Source organism: Schistocerca cancellata, chromosome 2, assembly GCF_023864275.1.
Source record: "Schistocerca cancellata isolate TAMUIC-IGC-003103 chromosome 2, iqSchCanc2.1, whole genome shotgun sequence".
NCBI classification, from domain to species: domain Eukaryota; kingdom Metazoa; phylum Arthropoda; class Insecta; order Orthoptera; family Acrididae; genus Schistocerca; species Schistocerca cancellata.
Window position 1 is genome coordinate 558,891,842 of NC_064627.1, and position 24,283 is coordinate 558,916,124.

Here is a 24,283-nt window from a genome sequence, read left to right on the forward strand (position 1 = left end):
CCTGCGACCGTAGCAGTCCCGCGGTTCCGGACTGCAGCGCCAGAACCGCTAGACCACCGCGGCCGGCCAGTAAACTTGTTGTTTCATTTAATGTCAGTAACAGTCACGGTAAAGCCTAACCTAAAATGTTCGCATTTAAAGGAACACAAATGGTTGCAAAACGAAAGCGTGGACTGTGAACAAATAATGAAGGTGAGAACGAAGTCTATCGCGACAGAACTTCGAGCTTTCGACGATTTCCACCATCACCATCGCCAGGAGCAACTGACTGTAAGAGCTGGTGCTGTGGTAGCCTTATATAGTCCAAAGACAGCTTCTGATTCGTCGGTACTTCGTCATGCTGTCGCGGATGGTGTCAACGTCAGAGCTGATGGAACCACCGTTCCCATCGTAGAGTAAAAATTGCGACGAATATCAGTGGCTCTTCTCTGCATCCAGAGCTCGCTTCCATGCACAGCTACGATTATATCCACCGTCATGGTTGAAAGTTTTCTCACACATTCTTATTTCTGCAATTTCTTTAATTACACGAGTCCCATTATGTGATAACCCGGAACAAAATTTTCGTTGCGTCAAACAGTATTTTTTGTTTGTTTGTGAGGCTGTGCTCAGCAACTGCAAATTTTTCCAGTTCTCGATTTTTAATATGCTGGTGATGTTCTGCACAGTGATCGGAAACGGTACGGATGGACTGACTGATGTAACTGCTTCCACACTCATGTGGGATATTGGAAAAGCAGATGCTACCCCCTGTTAAGGACAGTTTCGGCCTCAGGATTCTTGGGATTTGCAACATCCCATGTGAGTGCGGAAGAAGTTACAATGGTCAGTCAATTTGCACAGTTTCCGATCACTGTGCAGAACATCAACGGCATATTAAAAATCGAGAACTGGAGAAAGCTGCAGCTCCCTAGCACAGCCACACAAACAGACATAAATTACTGTTTGACAAAACAGATGTTTGTTCCAGGGACTCTTACAATTAAAACGGTTGTGGAAATAAGAATGTGTGAGGAAACCTTCAACCTTGACGGTGGATATAACTGTGGTGGTGCATGGAAGCGAGCTCTGGATGCAGAAAAGAGTCATAGATATTTATTGCAATTTTCAAGCTACGGCGGGATTGGTGGCGCCACCAGCGCAGATATTGACACCATCTGCTACATCATGACGTAACTACCGACCAATTAGAAGCCGTCTTTGAGCTCTACAAGCCATCTCAGCAGCCGTTCTGACAGTCGTTGCTTCTGACGACGTCGATGGTGGAAATCGTCGAAAGCTCGAAGTCTTACTCTGAATTGACGCGGCAAGAAATCCGAGAATGTTTTAGACTAAATACTCAACGTGTAGCCGTAAATTACACTCATACAGATTATTTCTCAAATGAACGTAAAAAATGAGAGGGCTGGTACAGTGAGTCCTAACAAGCAACTTCCACATAGCAACTCATGTCCGCATCCCTTGGCTTTCAGTGCTAGGTGTCATTCAACAGCGTCTCGCGCCGCCGAGTAGATAGGCATACAGCCTGCCATCCGAGTCAACATGGAAGCAGGTCTGCTGGGCAACGTTTTCAATTTCTTTGTGGCATCTAGGTAAAAGGGAGGTGGGGTAGGAATTTCATGGCCGTTATTTGGAAACAGTAACAAAAACTGCTCCAGATTACGTCCTCCCGCTTGAATGCACGTCGTGCAACGGTATCTGAGTGACTGTCGCACACTTTCAAACACCTCTGGCAAAGGGGGGATTGCGTCAAGGGCTACCATAATTCGCGCTATCAGCTCTTCATCCGTCTCGATACGTGTTTGGTAATAAACAGTTTTCAAATGTCCCCAATGGTGTCAAAACGGGGCAATGTCCAGGCCACGCCACCGGCCCAATGCACCCTATCTACTCGAAGTTCTCACCAAAGGTCTCATCCAAACGATTTGTAAGTAGACTGTTTATGCTTTCTTATTGGCAACATTACATAGCGTTCTGTATGAAAATCGCTGGCTGTGCTGTGTGCAGTCTGTGGCTAGTTTGCATTGTTGTCTGCCATTATAGTGTTGGGCAGCGGCAGCTGGATGTGAACAGCGCGTAGTGTTGCGCAGTTGGAGGTGAGCCGCCAGCAGTGGTGGATGCGGGGAGAGAGATGGCGGAGTTTTGAAATTTGTAAAACTGGATGTCATGAACTACTATATATATTATGATGTTAAGGTAAATACATTGTTTGTTCTCTATTAACATCTTTCAATTGCTAACTATGCCTATCAGTAGTTAGTGCCTTCTGTAGTTTGAATCTTTTATTTAGCTGGCAGTAGTGGCGCTCGCTGTATTGCAGTAGTTCGAGTAACCAAGATTTTTGTGAGGTAAGCGATTTGTGAAACGCATAGGTTAATGTTAGTCAGGGCCATTCTTTTGTAGGGAGTTCTGAAAGTCAGATTGTGTTGCGCTAAATAATATTGTGTGTCAGGTTAAGCACAGTCTTGTATAATTGTTCAAAGGGGACGTTTCATAGATTTCGCACCGACTGAGCGACGTGCAAAGATGCAGCATCATGTTGGTACTACATGCGGTGAACGGGGCATGTTCCAATAGCTCTGGGAGCGTTTCCATTAACCCTCCATTGCTCGCGACACTCGACATGCACATGATTTTCCCGCTTTATTTTGTCAGAGTGGGCGGATTGACTTCGCGCCATTTTCAGTACCTTTCCGTTATCTCTCTATCCGTTAGTTTCAGCCATCATTGGCTTTCAGTTACGCAAATTGCACTGGTTATGAAGCATTATTATATCGTCATCCGGACGAGCACTAGTGCTACTATCTGAAACAAAGTAGTGTACATTACTTTATTGCTTTCCTAGCTTCAGTACAACTTTCATGTGCGTAATTTTAGACATATGTAAACCAATAACAGATTATTTGCTTTTTACTAGAATACTTACCTGTGAATAAAGCAAATATTCGCTATACATTTAGTTTGTGCAGTACCTAGGTGAGAATTTATCCGAGAACCTGACGTATGGTTGAAATAGCTGCATGAGCTGAGTTATGAATATCGTGACTCAGACAACGAGGACTGTGTACATGACAGCGGTTACGTTTCAGGAACAGGACAAGAAGTGTCGGAAAACGATGAATTGGAATCACAGGAAGAAGTAATTCAAGTGGATGTATTTCTTTTAGGAACAAATCGAATAGCTAAATGGAGGAAAGTAAACGTGCTACCAATGTTAGAATAAGATCTTATAATATTATTACACATTTACCTGTATCCAAAAATGAAACTCTTACAACAAAGAAGGAAATAGATATTACGAAGTTATTCTTGAATGAAAATATAACATCCGTTATTGCAACATGTACTAATATTTAAATTAATAAAGTTCGTGTATCGTATCTAGAATGGATGATAAAAAAGATGTTATAGAGATCAGAGCTTTTATTGGTTTGCAACTTCTGCGTGGATCTCGGGAATGTTCTAGAAAGATTTACCAAAGCTGTGGGATATCTCAAAGGCAACGGACATGAATCATGCTACTTATGCATGAGTAAAACCCGATTCAGATTTTACTTGAGATATCCCAGGTTTGATAGTATTCTTGATAGAGGTGTTGGCAGAAAGAATGACAAATTGGCTGCCATCTAGAGGCACTGGAACTGCTTACGAAAACTTGCCAAAATATTTATCACCTCGTGTTTACCGCATTACGTTTTAGTATTAAATGTATCGTATTTAAATAAAATACATCTAAAATCATTCATATACACCGTTCAGAGAGTCCAGATGCACCGCTGATGTTCTGGATGACACTTGTCACCCGTGCGAGTAACCATGTCAGGAATTAATGCGCGAGTAATGGAGGGTTAAGAAGATTAAGTAACAGTTTGGCTTCAGTCGTCAGGAGACTATGTATGGACCACACAGATTATTGCCTATCAGACCAGCCCAAAAAGTTGATGGCGAAACGCTCTTGGTGGCCACAAACAAAAACGACGTGGGGATTTTCCCGTGCCCACACGTGTTGATTGTGGCTTTTGGGCATACCTTTCTTTGTAAGGGATGTCTCATCCGTAAAAAGTACAACGTGTGGAAAGTCAGGTTGAATAACACACTTCTTCCAAACCCACTGACAGAAGTCGATGTGACATAGAAAATGTTCTGGATTAATCGCTTGACCTTTCTGAAGGCGGTGAGGGTGCAAATCATTTTCATTCCACACACGCCAGAGCGTGAAATGGTTTACATTCATTTCTCGAGCAGCACTCCGCAAGCTTGTTGAGAGCGTGTTTTGCAGCAGTGCTAACGCCTCCTCTTCAAATTCTGGTGTACGCACTGTGAGTGCCTTCGCACCTGTATCACAAAATGACTGCATCACGTTTCGATGTAGGCCCTAAATGCACATGCGCCATAATGATGCCTTGTTGCCGGCCAGAGTGGCCGTGCGGTTCTAGGCGCTACAGTCTGGAGCCGAGCGACCGCTACGGTCGCAGGTTCGAATCCTGTCTCGGGCATGGACGTGTGTGATGTCCTTAGGTTAGTTAGGTTTAATTAGTTCTAAGTTCTAGGCGACTGATGATCTCAGAAGTTAAGTCGCATAGTGCCATTTGAACCATTTGATGCCTTGTTAGTGGGCAACTCGCCTCAAGTGCACTTGTCTCTCTTAGGGACCTGTGGATGGCGGTGAACGGGAGTGGATATGACACTCGACAGTTCGGAAACTGCTGAACGTTCAAGTGCTGAGCAGCGTGAGCATTTCCGTCCAACGCTCGTAACCACAATGCATGTCTACTCTTTCACTGCAAGAAAAGCTCTCCATTTCCCGTCCGCTCCGCGCAGTACCAGACACAAGAGTGTCCCCATTTGTTGATACACTAACGGAGGGTGAACCAGACTGTGCAATATGCACAGATGCCGCCCTTTGTGCGACATCATTTGAACCAGGCGTCTGAACTGCAAAACACAACGCGTTCGCGTCCCAGCAAATGCCACGGTGTTGGCCCGCCTGCTACCATTTCAACTCGCACGGCGGGCTGTATGCCTACCTTTCCGGCGGGGCGCGACGCTGTTAAGTGAGGCCTACAGTCGAATGATAAGGGATGCGGACATACGTTGCTTGTTATAATCCATTCTACCAGCCTTATCAATTTTTACATTCAGTTTAGAAACACTCATCCTGTAGATACGATGGAAGACATAAAATATTTGCACCTATTGTGGGTTCTATTTCATAACCCTAACCGAGCGTGGTGGAGCAGTAGCTAGGCATTGGAATCGCCTTCTAAAGGAGCGAGATTCAAATCACCGTCTAATCACCTAAATTTAAGTTTTGCGTGATGTACCTAAATCTCTTAAGACCGATTTCCTTCCCCCTTCTTGTCGATTTCGGACTTGAGCCCCATCTCTAATTATCTGGTCTTAGCCAGGGCGTTAATCTCTTACCTTAGATCCTACTTTCATTTATTTATCTTTAGCGCTTTCTATAGCACAGCTAACATCAGCTGATACTCTGTGACATGTCAGCACTTACTCTCACTCAGGATGTCACATACACCACTGGCCATTAAAATTGCTGCACCACGAAGATGACGTGCTACAGACGCGAAATTTAACCCACAGGAAGAAGATGTTGTGATATGCAAATGATTAGCATTTCAGAGCATTCTCACAAGATTGGCGCCGGTGGCGACACCTACAACGTGCTAACATGAGGGAAGTTACCAAACGATTTCTCATACACAAACAGCAGTTGACCGGCGTTGCCTGGTGAAACGTTGTTGTGATGCCTCGTGTAAGGAGGAGAATTGCGTACCATCACGTTTTCGACTTTGATAAAGGTCGGATTGTAACCTATCGCGATTGCGGTTTATCGTATCGCGGCGTTGCTGCTGGCGTTGGTCGGCATCCAATGACTGTTAGCAGAATATGGAATCGGTGGATTCAGGAGGGTAATACGCAACGCCGTACTGGATCCCAACGGCCTCGTATCGCTAGCAGACGAGATGACAGGCATCTTATCCGCATGGCTGTAACGGATCGTGCAGCCACGTCTCGATCCCTGAGTCAACAGATGGGGACGTTTGCAAGACAACAACCACCTTCACAAACAGTTTGACGACGTTTGCAGCAGCATGGACTATCAGCTCGGAGACCATGGCTGCGGTTACTCTTGACGCTGCATCACAGACAGGAGCGCCTGCGATGGTGTATTCAACGACGAACCAGGGTGCACGAATGGCAAAACGTCATTTTTTCGGATGAATCCAGGTTCTCTTTACAGCATCATGATAAATCGCATTCGTGTTTGGCGACATCGCGGTGAACGCACATTGGAAGCGTGTATTCGTCATCGCCATACTGGCGAATCAGCCGGCGTGACGGTATGGGGTGCCATTGGTTACACGTCTCGGTCACCTCTTGTTCGCATTGACGTCACTTTGAACAGTGGACGTTACATTACAGATGTGTTACAACCCTTGGCTCTACCCTTCATTCGATTCCTGCGAAACCCTACATTTCAGCAGGATAATGCACGACCGCATGTTGCAGATTCTGTAGGGGCCTTTCTGGACGCAGACAATGTTCGACTGCTGCCCTGGCCAGCACATTCTCCAGATCTCTCACCAAATGAAAACGTCTGGTCAATGGTGGCCGAGCATGGCTCGTCACAATACGCCAGTCACTACTCTTGATGAACTGTGGTATCGTGTTGAAGCTGCATGGGCAGCTGTACCTGTACACGCCATCCAAGGTCTGTTTGACTCAATGCTCAGGCTATGAAGGCCGTTATTACGGTCAGAGGTGGTTGTTCTGGGTACTGATTTCTCAGGATCTATGCACCCAAGTTGCGTGAAAATGTAATCACATGTCAGTTCTAGTATAATATATTTGTCCAATGAATACCCGTTTATCATCTGCGTTTCTTCTTGTTGTAACAATTTTAATGGCCGTAGTGTATATTATTGACAAATCTCGGGATGGTGTTGCTGAGGAAAACTCTTATTAACATATGGAGCAAAACAGTTTTAACTTTATCGCACTTAAAATATACAACAAATGCAATTCTTATACTACTTCTGCAAGCATTTTGAGGTGTATAGTTCAAAGGCATTCCATCTATTCCAAGGATAGATCCGCAATAGTGAAGCACTTACTACCATAATCTTGAAAAGAATTTCAGGGGGAAATCACGAATTCTGACCAAAGTATGCGATGCCAGATCTCATTTATACTCCACACTGTTCTCTGATGTTGCGTAACCAAAACAGTTGATGTGTCCTCACAAGAAAAAGTCGCTAGGTAGAGATCCAGTGAGTCGGGAGCTTATGCCACAGAACCACTTAAGCATTTCCACTACACATGGTTAACAGAATTTAAGAATTCTTGTAAGACAACATCTGTAGTTGAATGGTAAGCGTTGCTACCTTCGGTGCGGAAGGACTCGTGTTCCATTCTCAGACCGCCCTTCCACTTTACAGTCAGTTCTTTCACAACTAGTGTCATGGAGTCAATGTTAGCCTGGTCAAAGGCACATGTGACCTTAATCCCACTGCAAGCAGACGGTTCCCAATGGTCACTAACGACACAGCTGCAGCAACATATGTCTGGATTTCATTCGTGGATGATGTTCGGTCGGTCACCGCTTCTCTCACAATATGTCGAACTTGAGGCGCGTCTGTACTATGCGGACGTCGACAACTTCGCCCACATGTGTGGAAATGTTCCAAAGGCCACTGTTGAAAGCAGCGACACGCAAATGATATACTGCTCAACAAATGCACCAATCCGTCGGTAAGTCCATCCAGCTTCCTATAGGCCCACAACGCGACTCCCTTCAAATGGTTGAATCTGTTCAACAGCAGGGCCGGCCGGTGTGGCCGTGCGGTTAAAGGCGCTTCAGTCTGGAACCGCGTGACCGCTCCGGTCGCAGGTTCGAATCCTGCCTCGGGCATGGATGTGTGTGATGTCCTTAGGTTAGTTAGGTTTAATTAGTTCTAAGTTCTAGGCGACTGATGACCTCAGAAGTTAAGTCGCATAGTGCTCAGAGCCATTTGAACCATTTTTAAACAGCAGGTCGTACCTGTCGGTGGGCGTGACTATTTCCTAGAATGAATGCTACAACGACTGTTCAGCTCTGAAATCAACACAGTAACTGCCTATAGAATAAAAACACAAGGTGCGCACTAGGCTTCCAAAACGCCATCCGATCGCCGATGACCGTGATAAATGCACCACCAACTCTACAAGCCATCAGTATGCACATCTTACACCCTGGTACCACTGAACAGAGTAGCTGAGGCGGATGCATTTCTTTCTGTCTGTATATATCATCAGCATTCTCTGAATGGAACCCAACTGACATATAATCTGGACCGGAAGATTATCCCTTAATGATTTAATATGCTTGGACACGCCAGAGGTATTTGCTTTCAGCAGCTGCTCTTGATTCGAGATCTGGAATATTTACTGTATCTTCTTAACGGATGATGATTGAAACAAGGTGGTTATAATAAGTGGACTAATAATGGTAAAGTGAGTTTTCCTCGCTAAATGAAAATGAATGAGTATCACTCATCCTAATCTGAGATTAAAAAATTGAGTTCATACGTCTGGAGTAGAGCAAAGTACGAAAGCGAATCGGGAACTGCAGAATAACCAGAAAAGAAGAGAATCCAAGCGTTTGAAATGTGATATTACTGAAGATTAAGTTGACTGGTGAGACAACAATCCAGCAGTTCCCTACAGAATCGACGAGGAAAGAAATTTGCGGGAAAGACTGATAAGAAGAAGGGGCCGGATGGTAGGACATGTGTTAGACAGAGATTGGAATATATTCAAGAAATGATCGAAGAAAATGGGAGTTAAGTGTTACTCTGAGGGAAGAGGTTGGCACAGGAGGGGAAAACGTGACAGGTCCCCAACGCCAAGTTGCAGTGTCAACAAGCCCAAATATATGCTGCATCTGTCGATGTATGATTACATTAGGTGACGTCTGAATAAATATGGATGTGGGGCCCGAACCGACGCACTACGTTTATCTCCTGTGAGAATTAGCTCCCTGCTGTAGTCATTCAGTAACAATCAACAGTATCACCCTAATATGGCGCATAAGTTCTCCGTCGAAATATTATCAGGTTTTAGCAATATCACTTGTAACAATGGTTACCAATCTGTGGAGCGCGCCGACCTGGGTGTGGAAGGACGGGGGGGGGGAGGGGGGGCGGCTGAGCGATTCGATTTATAGGAAGGGAGAAGGGAGGGGGGCCCAAAGAACTCTGAACAAAACAGAAACATTCCGTCAGGCAGTTCAAAAACTTTATATTCTTATAACAGTAGCGAATGCATTTTTTGTAGAGTTTGCATCATCGGCACTGCCTGGCAAGTCACCAGGTTACTGGTGACAACGCATTCTTCAGTCTGTCCATTCTTAACTTAGTAGTACGCCTGCTGTGCTCTGTATAAGTAACTAGCATTTTTATCGGTTTTGTACAATGAGTGAACATTTCTGCTAAACGAAGGTTGTATAATCGAGAATATATTAAGTATGGGATCACGCTTACTGACTGGCAGTGAAAATCTAGCAAGATCGCCCTTCACAACTGATATGCGTCCACCTCCTGATGAAATAAAAGAGGCTGCAATTGAAATGTGATTCATGTACCAGACAACAGATTCAACAAATGAGGTTGGAAGAATTTTGTGCCAATTCACTTCCTGTTCCTGTGGCAAAGGAAACCTTAAAAGTTCTCGTACAGTTCCCATCTACATACCTATATGAGACAGGATTCTCGACACTAGCCATCATGAAAACCAAATATCACAGTTGCCTGAACGTAGAGAGTGGCACTCAATGTGCTTTAAGTGGTTTGAAACCAAATATTCAATAGCTGCTTATAGAAAACCCGTTTCAACTGTCTCATTGACGTTCTGCAATTTTCTTGTGACTTTCATTAAACAAAAAACGTTAAATTTGAAAAGTGTTGTTCAAGTGAAAACAGTATCATTAGGCATTCAAGTAAGACATTTCCATTTTGGCTACCTAGTCCTCTGAAACACTAATGGGAACCCTATTGGGAACCACTGATCTAATGCAAGGCCAAAGTAAAACAATATCTCATAAACGCTGCAACGTGCAGATCCTGGAAGCCTAAAATCAGTACGTATTGATCTCAAACATTAAATTTTTATTTGTATTACTATTATTGTTGATCAGTGAAGACATAGTCTTATACAGGTAACTCCATGAATTTTAGGAACAGTGTAAAAACCACTTTTTCAATTTGCTTTGTTCAGCTAAACTAATGTAAAAATAAATATCGTTTGAATGTCCCCCCCGTCCACCCAATAACAAAAAGTGAACAAGAAAATAAAACACTGACCTGACTGAAGGTGTTGGGGCCGACAGACTTGAGCTTGTTTCCACTGAAGTCCAGCTCCGTGATGTGCTGACTTACGCAGTCAGGGATTCTGAAAAGTCCGCGGCCCGAGCAGTTGGCTGTCAACAGCCCGCGGCTACATGGGCAGTCGCGGTAGTACCACGAGCAGTCACCAGGGGTCACCAGCAGCGCCACCGCCGCCTGAAAAAAAGTTTGAACACACGAGTGGTAGCACTGTTTATTGGCGACTTTCATACAAACAGTGTTACCACATTTTATGTCTATATGCGTGACACAATCAGACTAATGACGTTCTACAAACAGTAAGGTGTCTTCTTAAAAAGGGAAGATAGGCTTATTATGTTAATGGAGCGTGTCACATTCAGGCCTTGAGGCTAGTCGCGAGGGGACGCGGGCGGGGCGGGCGAAGTGGCGGTAGGTGAGTGCACAGTAGACTTGGTCACTGTTTCTATGTTTCGATACAGTGTATCGATACGTGGAACTGTTTCAGCGTTTCGGAACGGCTGTGGTTCACTGTTTCGAAACAGTGATGTTTCATCCCTCCCCTGTCTCGGATAACCGGACCAGATTCGATCTCGAGCCAGACACAGAAACTGTATCGTTGTTTCAAAATAAGGCTGTTTCAGTCCACCTGTGCTTGGAACGGACTAATTGTATCGAAACAGTGATGTTTCATTCCGCTCTGTGTCCGACGAGATTCGGGCTCGGCACAGGTACTGCAACACAACATACCACTTCAAGAAACACATTCAAGAGTGTCGAAATCTTTTTGACAAGCAGCAGAATGAAGCTTAAGATATCTGAAAATAAAGCTTCGTTTCTAGCTGACTGTCCTACTCCGAAATGGCGTAACATCTGCTTTATAAACACTAACCAAACAATAAAACAACGCATACTATTCACATTCAAAATAATAAATATGTGAATATCATTCAGTTAAATTACACTTTTTTTTATAAAATACGCTTCCCTGTTCATGTACAGTAATCATATTAAGAAACGCAAGTAAGCCCACAACATTTTGAATAAAAAAAAGGCGTAGAGTGATCGTTATTAGACATATACATAAATTTGATGTAGTTATAATTGCAAGCAATCTGTTTGACATATCACTGACAGTGTAATGGTAAACGGGAAGGGCGGGGAAGCATGGTGAATTTATAGTAACGATTCGAAACACCTTGAAAGACAAATTTTTTTTCTGTTATATTTTGTTATATATTCGAATTATTTGGCGTTATTTGTGAGTCTATATTCACTGTGCGTATTATCCACAATGATTCCCTTTGTGTGCATGGAAATTAGCAGGATGGGTATATTACCCATACTAACGGAATGTGGGAATCCCTGTAGCATATCCGTTGGTTCTGCAGTTTGCTCCCACCCCCAGTTCCGTTCGTGGTGGTTCTTCTGTCTTCAGCTATGGCTGTCCCCAGCCAATTGAAAAGTATGAAAGTCACACGGCAGGAAAGCAGCGCATTTGCTGCAGGAAATACGAAACTGCCAAGACGCCTAAGTGATAGTTTCATACTTTCTGCGACATGATTAGCGCTCTCGCACCTCATTTGTGTTTATATGGACATACTTATACAGCAGGCATTCAAGATGATAAAATGTGTTTATTAGATTACAAAACACAAACTGTTTCACTGTTTCGAAACAGCGTATCTAAACATTACATTGCACTGTTTCATTTGTTTCGAAACAGTTACGTGTTTAAGACATCCAGACATCTAGCAAGATTCCATCTGATAGGTGTTAACATTTTGTTAATAGAGCGTGACGTAATCAAGCGTAATGTACAGTATGGATTCGCATATTCTGGTGGGTATCGATAATTTCATTTATAAGATATTAAGTTCATACAAAACTGTTTGTACATAAACGTCCTATTTCGTGCTTCACTGCTTACGTTGTATGTGATTAGAATAATTTTGATATTATTTGGCATGAAACAATATAAACTTTATTTTCACTCATTTTTTTATTTTTATGTAAATAATTTGTTTCAGTTAATCGAAGTATTTATTTAATTAGATTCTTTGGCTAAAAATATAATCATTCTCACCTCTTTCACACTTGATTTGAAGAACAGTGGTAGAAGACGAGTCGTGTGAAGTTGTTTGTAAGAAGTAGGCATGTTTTGCATTTAGTTGGAGTTTCTAGCTCATGGGAGCAGTGGTAAGTTATTTTTTCCAGCCAGTTGTTTGAAGAGTTTAAGTACATGGATCGAGCACAGAATTCTGATTTCTCAATCAGGGGGTATGTTAGAAATTTAACAAGAGAAATGGATAGGTTAAAGTTAGATACAGTGGTAAATCGTGAAATGCAATGCAGGAAGAACAGGACTCCTAGTAAGGTCAATATTGAGTTGTCAACACAGAATGAAATAGAAGTGATGGAAGATTAGACTTAATAATGATTAAGAAAACAAGATGTAGGTAAGCTACTGTAACAGCATTGCGAGTGGTATATTGTGCCCACGATAGACATGAGGCCGACACTCACCACAGAAGTACGAGTTTATATACCAAACAGCTATATAGATGATGAAAACATTAGAAAACTGTATGATGAGGTAAAAGAAATTATTTAGTCAGCAAAGGGAGACCAAAATGTAATTTTTATGCGCGACTGGGATTCCTTAGTTGCAGAACGAAGAGAAGGAAAAAACAATAGGTGAACAGAGGCTGGAGAAAGGAACGAATGAGGAAGCCACCTGATAGAGTTTTGCTCAGAGCACAATTTAATCATCTCTAACACTTGGTTTAAGACTCATGAAAGAAGGTTGTATACGTATAAGAGTCCTGGAGACTCTAGAAGTCTCCAAATTGATTAAATAGTGGTAAGGTAGAGATTTCGGAACCAGATCTTGAACTACAAAACGATTCCATGGTCAGACATGGGTCTAACCATGAAGGATTGGTCAAAAACTGCATATTAAGGGAAGAAATTGCAGCAAGGTAGGAATTTAAGGAGATGGGATCTGTATAAACTGAAGGAACCAGAGGTTGTTACGAGTTTCAGAAGGAGCATTAATCAAAATTGGACTATAACAGGGAAAAGCATTCAACGGAAGACGAATGGTTAGCTTTGAGAGATGAAATGGGAATGGCACCAGAGGTTCAAATAGGGAAAAGATAAGGCCTACTAGAAATTCTTGGATAACACAGAAGATACTGAATGTAATAGACGAAAGAAGAAAATGAAAAGTGCAGCATATGAAGCAGACGAAAGGAAATCAGACGTCTAAAACATGAGGTTGACTGAAAGTGCAAAATGGGTAACCAGGAAAAGCTAGAGGGCAAATGCAACGCTGCAGAAGCATATATAACTAAAAGAAAGATAGATGCTGCCTACAGGAAAATTAAGTAGAGCTTTGGTGGAAAGAGAAGCAGCAGTATAAATATCAAGAGCTCAGGTGGCAAGTCAATACAAATCAAACAAGGGAAAGTTGAATGGTGGAAAGAAAATATATGGAGGGTCAGTATAAGGGGAACAACCATGAGGAACAATATTGTACAAAGAGAAGAGCAAATAGGTTAAGATGAGATTTGAGATATGATGTTGTGAGAAAAATTTGATAGAGCGCTGAGAGTCCCAAGCTGAAAAAGGCCCCTGGACGGAAGACGACATTCCTTCAGTGTTATTGAGATCCTTGGGACAGCCAACCATGATAAAATTATTCCACCTGGTGTGTAACATACATCAGGAATAATGTAATAATTCCAGTTCCAATAAGGCAGCTGTTGACAGGTATGAATACAACTGAACCATAACTTTAATAAGACTTGGCTGGAAAATATGGACACGAATTATTTACAGCAGAACAAAAAAAAAAAAAAACTGGTAGAAGCTGGCCTCGAGGTAGTTTAGCTTGAGTTCCCAAGAAATATAAGAACACGCCAGGTAACACTGTCTCTACGACCTACCCTCAAGACAGGTTGAAGAAAAATAAACCTACGTCTATAGCATTTGAAGAAAGCTTTTGGCGATGTTGATTAGACTACACTCATTAAGATTTTGAATGCAGTCAGGGTTTAATTCAAGAAGTAGAAGATTATTTGTGACTATTACAGACACCAGACTGCAGTTATAGCAGTCTAAGGACACGAAAGAGAAACTGCAGTTTAGAAGAAACTGGAAGTAGGGTTGCAGGCTACCCCGACGTTATTCAATCTATACACTGAGCAAGCTGTGAAAGATACGTGGTTGAAATTTGGAAAGGGAATTAAAGTTCAGAGAGAAGAAAAAAATGTAATAACTGAAATGTACTTGCATTAACGAATACGAACAACTATCAGCTGTATAAGGAAATGGCCACAATGAAAATCTGGGACTCCAACTTTACACAAGTCGCCGCCTTAACCATTTTGACTTCCTGTGCGCGATACAAGACCACACTGTAACTTCCATACATCGTCATTCCCGGGTCACAAGCTGTACTCGTACGAAGGTTATGTAATTCAGGTACAGGGGTGGACATTTAAATTGTAAGTCGCTGCCTGGAATCGACGAGGAAAATACGATACTATAGCTCCTGTGTTGTTAAGAAGAACGATGCATTGTTCCTTGAGACATGTATGCATACATTTCATTTATTTCATAACGGCTGTAGTCACCGCAGTGCCCCTTCCTTCGAACATTCATACATGTACGTTGTTCTTCTTAACAACACAGGCATTGCAGTATCCTATTTATGCGTTGATACCAGGCAGCGTACTTCAATTAAAATGTTCTCCACTGAACAGGAATTACATAAGGTGCGTACTTGTATGGACAATGTCTTGAAAAAATTCTATGAGATGAACATCAACAAATGTAAAACAAGGCTAACGGTGTGCAGTAGAATTAAATCAGGCGATTCTGAGAGAATCAGAGGCACTAAAAGTAGTTGATGTGTTTTGATATTTGGGCAATGACGCCCAAAGTATAGTGGATATAAGATGGAGATTGGCAACAGCAAGAAAAGTATTTCTGAACAAAAGAAACTTGTTAAAATCTAATAACAATTTAAACGTTAGGAATTCTTTTCTCAAAGTATTTGTCATTAGCGTAGCCTTGTGTGGATGTGAAACGTGGACGATAAGCTGTTCAAGCAAGAGAAAAGATCTTTTTGAAATGTTTCGCTATGAAAGAATGATGAAGATTAGATGGATAGATCGAATAACAAGTCAGGAGGTGTTTCCCTGTTGTACTGCCACTCGCAGTGCCGCCATGATGCAATTTTTCTTCGTTACTTATAACAACGATTGCAGCCTGCACTCCATAGACAACATACCTTAAAGTGTAAGTCGATATTGTTTCCTTCTAGTTAAAGCTGCCAATTCTAGGTAATCAAACGGAACGAACATTGTTTTTTATACAGTGTTAAAATTTTTGAGTGTTTGGAGATGACAAATAGCAAACGTAGAGCACTGAAAGTCATTCACCTTCATCCAGAGTCACAATCAGCTGCTACAAGATATATGGGTGGTAGCCAACAACTGGTGTCTGTTTACAAACAAGAAGAAATTACGAGGTCTGCCTGTAAGCAAATGCTAACGTATCTCTTGTGCGCAGCTGGCCGTGAAGTGGAGGACCTTCCGACTGATCATGGCCAGTGCCATGGAATTTTAGAACTCCGCCTTCACTGGCGTGCTCTTATCAGCAAGGCCCTGCTTGGACCACGTGTTGACTGCAAGCTGGGACCCGACGAACTGCGAGCATTGGTGCTGACGTTGCCATCCACGTGACACTATGCGCTCTTAACGAGTTGAAAACGAGAGAACGTGGTTATATTTCAAAAATTCTATCATTTTATCACTCTTCGTCATTACAGCTGGGCTAATATAGAAAGAATCTGCTTAACTTCTGGAGAGGGGCGGTTCAAATCCCCCCTCCCCACCAATAGAGTTTCGCTCTACTAGAACTACGATGCGTTTAGTACAGTACAAAACGACGTAGTAAATGGGACGATTACCGGTAGTACTTGTAGCATTGGTAGGGGAAAAAAAACATAAATGAATGTGTGGGAGAGAAACTGGATTCCGACGACTTCTCTTTGTTTTTTGGTTTTGCACGTAAAGAGAAGTGCACGTTGTTCAGTGTCAGTTCATTGTGTATTTTATATCCTTACAAAATATAAATTGCGTTTTATTAGTAATGTAACCAAAGAAATTGCTTTTTATGTAAGTACAGTTTACAAACACATAAAAATATCTGTATAATTATTGTTATTTATTCTGAACAGAACGTTCCAAAGGCATGAGTTTGCTGTTATTACTGAGAAGTGCGAAAGTTGTTTATGAATAATAGAAACTTGTTTCATATAAGCTCGACGAAGTATTGAAGCGATTTTTGAAATTTATTGTTTTGCTTTTTTTAATTTTACCTTTTTTATTAAGGAGATTACGTTTTCTAGCGCTATACGATAAATCAATACTGTTTTAATATCTTTACTACAACATCCCTTTGTTTCAAACGTGAATGGAGTGGGAAGAAACCGTAATAACTGGTGCAATGGGACATCTTCTCTGTCATGCACTTCCCAATACTTTGCAGAGTTTAGATGTGGATGTAGATATCAACAATTTTCGGATAAAACCTGAATTAAACATCGACAGTTTCAATTGTGCTACAAACAATTTATTTCTAACAAGGGAACCTCCCCATCGCACCCCCCTCAGATTTAGTTATAAGTTGGTACAGTGGATAGGCCTTGAAAAGCTGAACACAGATCAATCGAGAAAAAAGGAAGAAGTTGTGTGGAACTATGAAAAAATAAGCAAAACATACAAACCGAGTAGTCCATGTGGAACGTAAGCAACATCAAGGTGATTATAAACCGAAGAGCGCCGTGGTCCCGTGGTTAGCGTTTGCAGCTGTGGAACGAGAGGTCGTTGGTTCAAGTCTTCCCTCGGGTAAAAAGTTTGATTTTTGATTTTCAGACAATTATCAAAATTCAGGCACTCACGCATAATCAACTTCGCTCTCCAAAATTCCAGGACATGTTCAGATTTGCTTGGACATATGCAGGATTTGACGGTCTACACACGGAAAAATTTGAAAAAGTTAAAAACTTATGTTTTGACAGAGCACTGTGCGACTGTGAAACTGTTGCATTCGTTTGCTGCAGTTTATGTGACAAATTCTTGTGTTTTCATCATTTTTTGGGAGTGATTATCCCATCCACAAGAAAACCTAAATCGGGCAAGGTAAAAGAATCTTTTTACCCATTCGCCAAGAGTACAAGTTAGGTGGGTCGACAACATATTCCTGTCATGTGACGCATATGCCGTCACCAGTGTCGTATAGAATATATCAGACGTGATTTCCTGTGGAGGAATCGGTTGAACTATGATCTTGCGATCAAATGTTTTCGGTTCCCATTAAAGAGGCACGTCCTTTCGGCTACTAATCGCACGGTTTTGCGGTGCGGTCGCAAAACACGGACATTAAACTTATTACAGTGAACAGAGACGTCAATGAACGAACGGACAGATTGTAACTTTGCAAAAATAAAGAAAGTAAAATTTTGTCTCGAGGGAATACTTGAACCAAGGACCTCTCGTTCCGCAGCTGCTCACGCTAACCACGGAACCACGGCGCTCCTTAGAACGCAGGTTCCTAGATTGTTGCCTATGTTGATCATGGACTGCTCACTTTGTATATTTTGTTTATTTTTTTCATAGTTCTACACAACTTCTTCTTGTTTCCTCGATTGATCTGTGTTCAGTTTTTCAAGGCCTATCAACTGTGCCAACTTATAACTAGATCTGAGAGGGAGGTTCCCTTGTAAGTAACAGGGTGGGGGCCAACAAACTCGAACAAAAATATTTGGTAGGTTACTTGGTTCTTTATACAGTCCTAACTCAGTTTTCTAGACGGTTCACTGCTTCCAATTTCCAGTCGAACCTAGTAAGACCTTGATCGAATATACAAACAAAGCGATCGAATTGAGGTAACGCGCGATAGGTATGCAACACACCTAACGTACAAGTAATGTGGTTACTACCTCAAATGACCAGTACTATTAGGAAAACTACCACTTACTTACGATAGTTCACCGCAGTGTACAGTAGTTTTACAAATATGCCACCTTAGTATCCAGTATCCATAATTAATTTACCATGAACTGCTTAAAGCTAATGCCGGGATGTCTCCTTTGAATGGGAACAATCAATTTTCTTCCCCAGTTCCAGCTTGTGCTCAGTCTCTAATGACCTCGTCATAACCAGGACGTTAACTCCTAATTTATCCAGCTTCCTTCTGAGAAGGATGAAGCAGGTGGGGGGGGGGTGAAGGGGGGAGGGAGGGGGAAGCATGTTTTCCCAAGTTTAAAAATTAAGTAGTAGATCTAATTTCGTTTGAATGACTGGGACAAAACGTCTACTTGTAAAAGACGCTGATCGACAACTGCTAAGGAACAACTGACGCTTGCTAAGGAACAGCTGCCAGCTGCTACAGAACAACCGAAATTGCTACGGAACACCCAACCGAAGATAGTAAAATGACATGTAGAGAGCGGGACGCGTTAACCGCAGCAAAGCCTGTCCTCGAACGCTCTGTATGCATTCATCATGTATTACGGTGTTTGACGAAGGCTATTGTGGAACAAATTAGTGCAGCATTCTGTGTGGGACGGCAGCACGTCTGAAAGACAATATAAGAGTGCTTGCGATCAAGGAGGAGCAGCAGGACGGCTCGAAACCGGAAAAATTGTCACTACTGTGGCCGCAGTAATGGGTGTGTCCAAAAGTGTCATCGCGCTGTTACAAAAGGCCGCTGAAGGTGGAGATGCAATGTGAAAGCATCGAGGTAGTCGTAGGCCGAGCACCAGACTGCAAGAGGATCGAAATGTAGCTCTAGTGGCGAAAAGGACAGAGCTCTTGCAATTGCTACAGGTACATGCGTCACTGACAGAACCGTTTTGCGATGTCTGAATTAGGCTGGTTTGTATGCTCGGAAACCTGTTAAAAGCACCGCTCTTCAGCCAAGTCATTGTCGAGAAGGAGTTCGTTGTTGCCATATCTAGCCGGGACCGCGGGGGGTGTAGCAATGAAGTAAAAAATTTATTTAATGAAATTAGTTTTTATTTTGTTGCGACAGAAGTAGTTAGTACACTACATTTTTCGGAAGTTTCCACGTCTTTCATCAAGTCTTTTTTCCCTTTCACATGTTTATAAAACTCCATGCAAATCAGCCTGTAGTTCAACTGGTAATGTAAGCTTTATTCCACAGTCCCTGTCAGCAACCGTTTTCTTTCATCAGACCACTGGACCGAAATCAGCGAAAATACTCTTTCCACAGTAGCTTTGAGTGCGGTAACAGAAAACAAATACTCGCATAATTTTAGTAGTTGGCATTTGTGTTCAGGATTTTCGGTTTCCTTAAAACACTAAATCCACCTTTCTTCCACAGTGTTTAGACTTCCATTCTTGCGAGTCATCTTTAGTTTCTAAAAAGTTTCTTCAGATACATATATTCCTGAAAACAATTGTCGTCTTATATTTTTACACCATTTGTTAACCAGTTATATAATAGTGTTTTGAATCGTCACTCAGTATGGGGTTTCCGATAAGTCATCCAATCAAATGCTTGATATTTATCAAAAGAAACATTCCTCTAAGTGATCGAATGCTATGGTATAGAAAGCCATTATCTCTTCCTCAAATTTCGGAATTAAATTAATTATTTTTTGGTTAGAGTTCTCATACTTTAATTTGTTCAAAAAATGTTCAAATGTGTGTGAAATCTTATGGGACTTAGCTGCTAAGGTCATCAGTCCCTAAGCTTGCACACTACTTAACCTAAATTATCCTAAGGACAAACACACACACCCATGCCCGAGAGAGGACTCGAACCTCCGCCGGGACCAGCCGTAATTTGTTCAAAGTCATCTTGGTTTGCATGCCAATAGAATTGGCAGTCTTGCTTCCATTCACACATCTTTGAGTGTCGATTAATATTTTTTTGTTTCAATTATAGACACTTTATTCTTCTCCAAGCTTTTTACATTTTTTTCAAACACAGTCAAGTCTGACTGCAGAAACATGTAAATTTAACTGTCCGGATTACCGAAAAAAATCTAACATTATTTTAGGTGTCCTGTCTTCGGCGTCAAAAAATTGTTTTAATGGAAACCAAAGCTTAACAATTCTCTCAGCTACGGGCGTTAACGACAGCTATCATGTTTCTGAGCGAGATAGAAATGTCTGATTATTGACATCAACGTATAAAGAGAGCCCTTTTAAATATTTTCACGACGTTTATTTTAGTGTTGACAGTTAAGACTCCAGTACCGCTTGATAGAGTGTTCTGCAGAATATGGGTAAGACATCAAGTTCCTTCTACATTTCTTCCTAGTTCTTCTTTAATTTGGTGAAACACATTCCGCTGGGCGCGTCGATTAAGCCCTCAGAAGTTGGTATTGGTATTGTCTCCACAAAAAGCGATTAATTTATCTAATGGAATCTGCAGTGTCTTTACAGAACTTTGGAACTGTCTCCGATGTTTCGTTAATCAGTGAATCAGACTTCAACAGATTCTGTAGCATTCCGTCAGTTTTATAACTTATTGAAAAACTAAAGAAAACATATTTTCAGTCTTGGTTCGATGTGTCAGTGCCTATGTCGTAAAATGAAACTTCTTGCAATTGTTTTATGCATTCGGACATGGAGTGTAGTGCGAGAATATTTTTAAGAATAGTTGTAGCTTTGATACTGACTGTACACTGCTTTGCGGCGACTTTGGAGTCGGGATACATTGCAGCATTCAGTTTGACGGTACAGTCAAAAGAACTGAAGGACTGATGATGCCTGACAACTTTAAAACCTGTTGCTAGTTCTGTAGCAGCAACGAGCAATTCTTCCTGGGTATCTTAATCACGAATGTAGAAATAGGCTTTGATGTCGATGCTACCGCGGATCTATTTCTATGATTCTTCGTAGAAATGTGATGCGTCACATCTGCCTTATTTCAGTGAGTTACTGAGATGAAACAGCGACAAATCTCATACAGCGCTTCCTGATCCGTACGTCCTTTCTTAACAAAAGATCCCTCTTTTGTGTAATCATCCAAAAAGTGACACTTCTCTTTCCATGCTTAGGCATTTTCGTAAGCTATGATACGATAATTGTATTAGACGGTGAGCAGTCGACAATAACACTTTAGTCACCGAAGCACACGTCACTATACACTTCACGCCCTATATATCCGCAGTTAACACTTCCAACAATACTAAATTCCACTTGCTGTTCGTATTACGTTTGGAGAGAATCGTTTTATCAGATTACTATTCAAATGCAAAGTGCCTGATTCTTCTGCGTGGCCCTGCTTAAATAGTTCCAGCCCCGTACTACAGGAGAAGTCTGGTATTTTCTCGAATTATGGCTCTAGATAGTCGATACAGGACGTGCGACGTCATCTGTGAGACGACCTTGTCAACCCAAACTTGTTGACACAAATAAAACTAACAGAGGCTGCATTTACATGTTGCGCTAACAGATGGCGTTACATCAGTACTTGAACCAAGCTCGAAACAGTATTTTGCAAAATCAGGATAAAATTGGATCTTGTGAGAAAGTCGGACAAGAAGGTCCATAACGGTGTTGATCCCGGTAAATCCTGATGGATGACACTCCTATGTAAGGTGAATGCTGGTTGTGATCAGCAACAGTTGTGCAGAGTGATGTTCTCTGACGAATTCCTCTTTCAAGTAGCAAGCGAGTCTGGCCACCAGTTGGTGTGGAGAGAGAGGGAACACGCTATGCGTGACAGAATGTTCATGAACGTCATCGGTATGGCCTAGGCGTTATGGTGATGGCAGGCATTAAGCACAATGGCCAACCATCACTGCATGTTTTAGCTGGGGTTGATTTCGACTGTATCTGAAGTCACATATAGAATATTCATTTACTAGATACTGATGTCCAGTTCTGATACATACACACATATACATAATTTACTAGCAAATGCATGCACCCATAGATACAAACAATACCAAAAATAATAATAAAAAACATCCAAACGTGAGTAAAAGTGATCTAAAACATTACTGCAGTATACTTAATGCAATATTTACCCAAATGCGTTTCTATTAAATGTTCTTAAACTTTTTACATGTTGACAGCTACAGAAAAAAGTTAAGATCTTAAAACTATACAATTCATCGTGAGGGTCTTATTAGAAAATGGAAACAAATCGAACTTTCTCATAGCCAAACCATATACGTATGTTTTTCCATCACGAAATTGTATACTTGATTTCATCTCTCAGTATATGGTAGAGACCCTTTTTATTAACTAGTTTGGCTGTAAGTAAAGTAAGAAGTAATTGAATTGTTTTTAAATTGAACATCTCGTATTTCACTACGAAAACAAAAAATTGTTGTGACCTTTGCATTTAAAGATATATACTTGTAAGTTGGAAGTATTTTGCGATCCGAATTGTCAACGCAGTGTAAAATTTTCAGTTGTACATCACAGTCTGCTTATAACAATAAACCCATTGCAATGTTTTCTATAAATACTGGAAGATTTTTGTAGCCAGCAGTCCAATCTTCCGTCAGATTATGAGGCGAAATCGATGTTTGCCGTCGGTCCTAAGAATGTGATAATAAACACTATTATTTAAAATGGTGCGTCTGTAAACTTTATTATTATACATATCAAACGTAAAGTCTGTCAGATCGGAAGAATACCAGATTATCTACGAGAATCAGCAGTCGCAGCAAAGAAGAAAAGAAGAAGATAAATACTTCGCTTAATTTACACCCCCATCTGATGAACTATTCGCAATATTCGCTGTTGTCACGAACTGCGACAAATTCCTTCACACTTCAGCAGATTTTTAAATGGTGTAACGTTACAAAGTGGCGGAGGAGCTGGGATTCGTAATGAGCCAGACTGCAGAGTTGACACTAATTTCAAGTTCCAATGGACGATGGTTGCTCACAATAAGACAAGGAATGTAATCTCTATGAGAAATTGACGACAACATCTGTGTGGGAGCCGCCAACAGCTGACTATACGTAACCTTGTTACCACAGCCGACCCATAACCTGATACGCACGCCATGGTTTCCACATGTCAGAAGCCAGAAGATATTTGGAAACACATTTCTTTAATGCCAGCAGCAGCGCAAACTTAATAAAGTAAGAGGTGTGAAAAAAGATGAATAGCAAATCTAATTTATATTTGTTTATTTTGTGATATACAAAACTACCGTATGTGACGAATTAAATAGTGGAAACCGAAATAGGGAGGGAGGCGAAGATAATCCATAAAATGTAGTTAATTTAACTGAAAATCGATCAGAAAGCGGGGATGCAAGGTGTGAATAGAAGCAGTGTTATGCAACTGGATATCGGTTCACTAACGAGAAACTGAAATAATAACCAAATTTAATGAGTCAGCCACCAAACAGTATCAAAATATTGATCAACAGGGTCTAAAGGTTGCTCAAAAGCTTGATCAAAAGGAGAGGAAGCTTGACAGATTAGAGCAAATTATAGAAAAACAAAATGAGGACCATAAAGATGTTCGGCAGGAGTTAAATACAGTCAAAATAGATATTACTAATACCACCAGATTTATTGAAAATGTAGAAAAAGAATTCATTGGATTTAAAAAGAATTTTAGTATCGAAAACTAGAAGTTTGACACTAGATTAAATTTGATTAACAAAAATGTAGAGAAAGTAAATAACGACCTCTTAGCTGAAGTTAACAGGCAAGATAAAAATAATAAAATGTTGCATGGTAAATTAAAAAGGAGACAAACATTTTAAAATTTAAATACGTATAGCCTGAAAAACATTAGAATTCTGAGATTTTAACTATAAAATGCACTATTGATATATGTGAAACTAAAGTTAGTCATGTCCAAAAGAAAGTTGATTAAATTGAGGAAAGTGTGGTTATC

The 24,283-nt window shown here is 41.3% G+C and overlaps 1 protein-coding gene across 1 annotated transcript in view; it reads right to left on the reverse strand.

Annotated features, from left to right (window-relative positions):
• LOC126162151 (platelet glycoprotein V-like) overlaps window positions 1-24,283 on the reverse strand; it is a 124,737-nt gene that overhangs the window by 45,717 nt on the left and 54,737 nt on the right. Inside the window, exon 2 of the mRNA XM_049918451.1 lies at window positions 10,362-10,559. Coding sequence (XP_049774408.1) covers window positions 10,362-10,559 — 198 coding nt within the window. The remainder of the gene's footprint in view (window positions 1-10,361; window positions 10,560-24,283) is intronic.